We start from the raw sequence: 7,771 nt of genomic DNA, 5'->3' as shown, positions 1-7,771 counted from the left end.
TGGTAGGGAATTGATTTCTCTCTTTTTAAAGTATACTGTATTATACTTACAGTATACAGTACTGTATGTATGTATGTTTGTAGGTATATATGCATGTACATACGTATATATGTACTACGCATTTAAAATCAGACTTATGACGAAGATAGACTTACAACGCATCGTAAAAATAGATCTCGTTTGTAACTCGAAAACCCGCCGGTATAGGGAACACACAGTCACTTTATAGGGCAAAATTCCTTATGTCGGAATTATCTTACATTAAAAATCAATTTATTTTGGGCCTTGAAATTAATTAAAGACGTAGGGTGGGGTATCACTGTACTGCACACTAGAATAAGAACTGGGTTTACTTTTTCACCTATCTGATTTCTAAGTTTATAATCTATAATTCATTGCCTATTGGAAAAAATTATAAAAGTAATAATACTTCACAGAACTTAATATTTTTCAAAGGAATGCATAAAATGAAAGAGGCATGTGTTTCAGAAACTCTTCTACGAAGAGTATGGTATGCGAATGAATCTTAAAAGTTAATGAAAATAACGTCACTTCCGCAGTTCTTTATAAATCTGTGAATCAATGGCAGACTTACCCTGGGTAAAGAAAGACTGAAAAACTCTCCTCTAAGAAAATTTTAGTAAAGAAAACTGGAATTTCCAAGAACTCCAACTTCCTGAAAATTATTTCTATATCTCTCCTAAAATTTTTATTGTCTTTTTATACTCAAATTCATCATGAAGTAAGCAACTAATTTTATTCTAAAAAGTATCTATAATTAGTAGCGAAGTAAAGAGTACATAACTATAACTTTCCAACGTTAAGTTTTCTCAGTAAATATCATACTGGGAAGGAACTGTGGAGGTACAGTATCATGTTTATATACAGTATATATGGCTGATACAAATAAATTTAGACAAAATGAATTTTGACAACCTGCTTGTAGATGAATTGCACTTTAGACAAATTATCTTCCACAAACTGCTCTAGACAAAGTGTTTTCAATAAGTTGCATTTTAGACAGATTGTTTTATACAACCTCGCTAGATACCCCTGTCATGTGTCTTCAATTACATTGATTTCCATATTTTTAGTCAATGATGCTGACCTATGTTTCGTCCAACTGACTGTGGAATGTCTAACCTATTGTAACGTCTGTTTCACTCACTAGTTTACGAGTAGGAAATAAGTTTGTTTTCCCTCATGGATCATGTGTTAGGGTAGTATTCTGCAACCTTTGAATTTGGTGTGCTAATCCTTAACTAATGCCACATTTACAATCGCCTTGCATATGAACTGTGAAATTGACCATACATAATGGACTTAATTAATCAACAATAAATGATACTTATGTATAAATGATACCATGTGAATAACTTATGAATTATACTATGTAAGTATACAATTTTAAAATATTTGTTATTGATAAATTACATTACAACGTTATGGAAAATTGCTATTCCTACGAACACCAATTTAGAAACAACCCCTTGAATGATCTGTTCTTAGCTTGCTACATTAGGAACTAAGGATGAACCTTAAATGTGGAAAAATCCCTTAACATAGATAAAGTATGTGTGAATTCTGTCAAATACAGCCAGATTCACTTCAAGCTCCATAGACTAATATGTACAGTGTAGCTATTTTATAACCAAAATTTTTCAAATTTACAATACTTTCTGCCAGATAATGGTCTCCTTCACTTTCTATTTCGTAATTTTCTTGAATGGGTTTTTAAATATTTGTTTTAATTCTAAATTAACGAAGCATGTCGATGCCAAGCTGACCATGCTAAGTTCTTCAAAGAGTCCCACAGGTTATCCTTATTAAGATTAATAATAATGATCAGGCAATCTGACCTATTAAATGATAAAACAAAAGTTTCACCTTCAATATTTCAGTTTACATAAAATTTTGTATATGTAATGTATATACCAGTTACCATAAATTCAACTTTTAATTAATCATATATTAATATTTTAACAAATTAATACTTAAATGTACAACTTTGCACTGCAAAGTAGAAACTAATTAATATTGTCTTTATTGGAGGTAACCGCTGAAAAATAGCACAGCATCTAGCTGTTTATATACCAATGACAGAAGTATAGTATGTTTTGTAAGAAGAGAAACACAGTTATTTCACTTAGAATTTAAAAATCTTCCCATTTGTCAAACCCCCTTGATGAACAGTTGTAGTATGTTCCTACATTGGACTATGTCATCTTCTGTCTTGCTATGAAATACAACACATTCTATGATTGATGTCAACCGGTAAGTTTAATGGGAGTTTCTCCAGTCGTCAACCTCTTTAATATTTAGTATATTCTGTTCTTCATATTCTCTACTTTATACAAACCCTTATTTTAAGCAAGTTACCTTATGGAATACAGTAGTCAAAAGTGTATGGTACAAAAGGTTCCTGGTATGCCCTTTCCCATCGCCTCACAGCCTATCTTTTTATTTTCAACAATTCATTTGTTCTCTAAGGTCTCTTCCTACCTAACTGTCCTTACCCTTCAACTTTGATATTCTTTGTTTCAATTGTCTTTTAATATCAAATCCTTGGAGTAACCCCCCCCCCTAAAAAAAAAAAAAAAAACAACTTGATGGTCCTGAAGAAATAATCTCTTATTTCCTTCAATTATTCCAGTTTGAGAGCCATTTAATTATCACATTAAAAATATCTTATTTTACCCTACTTAGATGTTATTTAAACAAATTTGCAATACTGTATATCATTTTTATATTATGATTTAGATCAGAAATAGTATCTAGTTAAGTACATAATTTTTTTCTGAAAATATTGGTGAAAAGAAATATCGTAAAAATGTCAAGATTTTCCTGAAATTCTTCACTATTATTAATAAGTTCAACCAGATCACTATGAACATTCACACAATTTGTAGCCATACAATATTTTTCCCACTCTTAGTTGAAATATAGACTTCACTTAAACTATACTGTATTCCATACATCAAACTTGTCATAGCAGAATTTAACATTTCAAGTTATGGTAAAGATTTTCCTATCCAGCAGTGGCATGTTATATAGAAAAAAAAAAGGGAAAAATTATTTTAAGAAAGGCCACAAACAATAAACACAGTTAACGAAAGGGAATGAATAAATTTATATTGAGCAAGTTTAGAGCTTTGGTACTTTTAAAATGAATGCTTAATTTGCAATGTCATTCACAGCATAATGTTTCCCTGAAAGCCTAAAATTAAATTAGAAATTATTTGAGATGGAATGTTACAAAATGGTATTTCTTTGTTGGTCAACAGGATATTTACTTATGGCGACTTGATATAAAGGATTCTATCATGTATAGTATATGAATAAATTGAAAATATAAAACATTCAAAAAGAGAATCACGACACAACCTTATGGATGTGGGAACTCACTACAGTTATGATCATAATAAAAATGAACTGGAATGATTCAAAGTGATGAAACTAAAAAAACAAACCTTCGCATGAAAGATATGTACGGTAGGTAGTTAATGTTGTTATTTCTCAATTCTTATAATATTTATCACCAGAAATACAGCAACTGGAAACATATCTCACTTTCAGAACCTTACTTCATTATCCTGACATCTCACGAAATATCTGCAGTTGGCAAGTTCATCCTGCACAAGCTAACCATCTGAAATACCCTAATGCAGGATATGTTATAGAAGTCTGAAGCCTGAAGCTGCCACTGCTTGCGACCTCTTTCCTTCCGCCATCACCGCCAAGGCCTGCGACTTACCACTGATGTCTTTGCAGCAGTTCGTGGGGGAGTAACTGTAAAATAAAATTAAGAATTACTTAACATCAAAATAAAAAACAAAAATATGAAGAATTATAAGTGTGAAAACATAAAATAGGTCGAATGAGATGTAAATCAAATCATATTGCATTTAGAAAATGAAAAAAACAACTTAAAAATGTGAATTAACATAGGATAGCTAAACAGGAAAAGTACACAAATTTTATAACTCTTGACAAGAAAAAGAACCGAAGATCGTGGAAAGCCTATAATATTTTTAATCAGGATAAATATGGTTGGATATCACATCATCTAACATCAAATTTGAGATGATGATGAGACAGGACCTGCTGACAAAGGATGGAAGGAAGGTCATATCACAGCAAAAAATGACAGAAGTTGTCCACTTTACCACAAAACCATTGCAGATGTTCAAAATCTGAAAATTTAGCCTATAACTAGATTAGATATCCCTTATTGAAAAGCCTTCACAAAAACAGCTTTTTATTACAGTACATTGCACATACATATTGAGTTTAAGAAACTGTAGTGACCTCATCATGTATTTTCCACATTCACTATCTTTTCCAGCAACACTACCTATTCTACAAAGCATTTCTAAGGGACTTTATATCCCGAAACAGTTGAAAAGATTATATAACTTGCATATTTTCAATTACAAAAAAATCTTTCCTATATAATTATGTAGACTGCAGAGTTCAAAAATTAATTTATTTTCCAGTACAAGACCAGTTACTGGGAGGAGCCAAGAACAGTCAAACTGGGTTCCACTTGGCCTAAAAAAAAACGTAAACCAATATGTTTTATATAATATACTTGGAAAATCAGAGAGAAGCCAAAATAAACCTCAAACTAGTAAACAACAAGTACATAATGCCAGGTGCTTCCTCAATGCTATGAATGTGTACTGTATATGAAATTAATGCTTGCTTAAAGGTTATGGATATAGAAAATCTTGCATCTTCCAAAGACTTTTTCCATACCATACATATCCCAAAAGTGTGTCTTCACTAAACTTGAAGATGATCTATGGATACAGGCAAGAAGTTATCCTCTCAAATGTTTAGTCCTTTTCAGTCAATGGGGGATGACCCTTACTGGAAAAGGTGGTGGTTACCTGCTTATTAGACACTAAGGTCAGACTGGCAAACAGGACAGTAGATGGATTTTGACTACTGACTGTCTTGAGCTAGTGTAATGAAGACAGGATCAACAGAAAAAAACTTAGTGAAAACCAACCTTTGGTGAAATGACAACCTAACAAGGTGCTTAGCTTATTCACACCTTAAAGATGTAACAGCTAATTTGAATGTGGACTGCATGATAAGATTATGACTAAAAAGAGGTCTCACTTAGGTGGCTAAGTCATCTGACAAGGAACTTATCCAAAGTTCCTGGATATCATAGCCATTGGAAGTGGCATTGTTCACATATTTGAGATAAGATTTCTACACATTTAATAGGTGTACCAATACCTTCAGGAAACATAAACATATTTCAGAAGCCTCCAGTCACAGAATAGGTAACATTGACAGTTAATTGAAAACCCTTGTGGCTACTTCAAAGTCTTTTCACAAATGGCAAGTTTTCTAGGATGGTAAAGTAACCAGCTGCTGGTCTACATACCAGTCCTGCTCAAACCACAGTAAAGTGGTCAGTATTAATTTTTTATGGTTAAAAGCTCTGAACTTCATCAGTATCTATTTAATCACCTGAAACAGAGGAAGGCACCAGAAAGCATACATATCAACTCAATCCTAAAGGTTAATTCTGGTGCCCAGTTTCTGGATGATGGAAACCAAAAGCAATGATATTTTGCTATTCTAGCATGTTACTTATATAATATGTGCGTGTAGCATATATATATATATATATATATATATATATATATATATATATATATATATATATATATATACATATATATATATACATATATATATATACATATATATATATATATATATATATATATATATATATATATATATATATACATATATATATACATATATATACATATATATATATATATATATATATATATATATATATATATATATATATATATACATATATATATATATATATATATATATATATATATATATATATATATATATACACTCTACTTTACTACAGTAGTGACAAGTGTTTTCTTAAAGTTAAGTAAATTTTAGGGCCAAATGGTAATAAGCCAAGCTTCTGGGGAAGAAGCAATATGAACATCACGTGAGTACTGTATAGAAGTATCAAAATCTATCAATACCATTCTGCTTTTGTCACTAAAAGTAAGTTTCTTACTCTTAGATAATTGTAGCCACCAGGAGTATGCTGATCCCTGATTAGAATGGTAAGAGGTTATAGAAGCTACAAGTAACAGGGTTCACAATTTCTAAGACTTAGTATATTACTATATTACCCAAAACATGTTGAATTTACCACATGAGAAAACTACTGACAGCTGTAGCATTTTAATGATAAAGAAATAGTGGAGATATTTGAAAGTAAACACACAATAAAAACACATACGTCAAACAGATTTGTATGACTTGAACTTCAAAACTTCAGAAAAGCAGGAACTAAAATTTGACTTTCCCTTAATAACAGTAATGTACAAACATTTCTCTATATAAATGGTAAAATTTATTCAAGTACTTCCATCTTAAAATTACTCTTACATTAGTTTGTGTCAAGCAGCAGAGGAAGGGTGAAAGCCTATAAAGATTTTGCCAAATTAAGCTCAAATATGCATGACGTACAGCAAAACCTGTGCAAAACCTTACATACTGGAGGAATGATTATCTTCGAGTAATTTTAAACAGACTATCAAGTCAATAGTCTACTTTCATACAGCTTATCTGTAGTGATTTTACAGAGGTGAAAATTGAAGCAAGAAAAAGTTTGACAGCCAATTGAGAAGAAAGCAAAGGGTAATTAATTGCAATAAATAGACTTTGATTTGTGAGTAAAGTATTGTACAGGGACTTTGCTTATCCAAAATATATCTATAAAATTTATATGTATGAAGACATTTTCAACAGTACAACCTAAATTGGACAAAGGGACAAAGAACTGGATCATAATTATCATTGCTTTTTCTTGGTCTCTATCATGAAGCTATATCCTATTAAAAAGCACAGTAACTTAATTCATATTTCACAAGTAGACATGACAGGACAAACTACTAACTCTACATCAATTTTATGTACTGCATTCATAACGTTGACCAAGAACAAGTGCATACCCATTTGTGAGTATCTGAAAGCTCATACCCAATACTGTGCTCGAGAAATACGCTACTTGCAGTAGTGCTTTGTGCTAACAAACTTCATTTATTTTCTTTTACCCAATTATTGTTGAGCAGCACGTTCTCAAAAGTGACAGATGAAAGCCTAGCCTGGTATGCTGTGTTGTATTAGGAAAAAATATATTAAACATTATCTGATTAATTTTTGAAAAGGAAAAATTATTAATATAAAAAGAACTAAACACACAAAAATGGTATATAATTTATAATCCCAAAAATTCTGTTCTTTTAAATTAAACAGGACTAACTTAAATTAGGTACGAATACATAACTATTACAATTCCTCATGCAATAACCATTAAGTGTTAAAATTATCATAATTTGAGTAACTTAAAAACTCAAATCCTTTTGCATGATAAAAGCTTATTGTACAACTAAGTAAAATAAGAGCTTAACATAAAATCATGGCAATGTATTTTTTATAATACATTTAGGAAATGCATTTGCTACCACTAATTGCCAAGCAAACTTCATTAACTGCAAGGCTGCCCCAGTTACACCTCGGCACTGAATCGCCTCACAGCCCATGACCACATGAGCCAAACTCCATCACTTTAATCAATAGCACTCCAGAAATATGTAAAATAAACTTTACACAGATTTTTTATTTACGAATTATTTCCAAAAGCAGTAAAAGCAAATGCTAGGTGATAAATATGAGTGAATTATATTCCTTTATAAGCTCC

General features: G+C 31.1%; 1 protein-coding gene across 2 annotated transcripts in view; it reads right to left on the bottom strand.

The window, feature by feature from the left end:
* Positions 1 to 2,591: 2,591 nt before the first annotated feature.
* The window catches only part of LOC137646094 (mucin-4-like), a 54,611-nt gene continuing 49,431 nt past the window's right edge, over positions 2,592 to 7,771 (bottom strand). Inside the window, exons 10-11 of one of the 2 annotated variants that reach the window (XM_068379286.1) lie at positions 7,125 to 7,183; positions 2,592 to 3,789 (exon numbers count right to left, since the gene is read on the bottom strand). In XM_068379286.1, the coding sequence (XP_068235387.1) occupies positions 3,751 to 3,789; positions 7,125 to 7,183 (98 nt within the window). In that variant the 3' untranslated portion in view covers positions 2,592 to 3,750. The remainder of the gene's footprint in view (positions 3,790 to 7,124; positions 7,184 to 7,771) is intronic. The other variant, XM_068379287.1, reaches the window with a different exon arrangement.

Source organism: Palaemon carinicauda, chromosome 8 (assembly GCF_036898095.1).
Source record: "Palaemon carinicauda isolate YSFRI2023 chromosome 8, ASM3689809v2, whole genome shotgun sequence".
Taxonomy (NCBI): Eukaryota; Metazoa; Arthropoda; class Malacostraca; order Decapoda; family Palaemonidae; genus Palaemon; species Palaemon carinicauda.
This window is presented reverse-complemented; position numbering and strand designations above follow the sequence as displayed.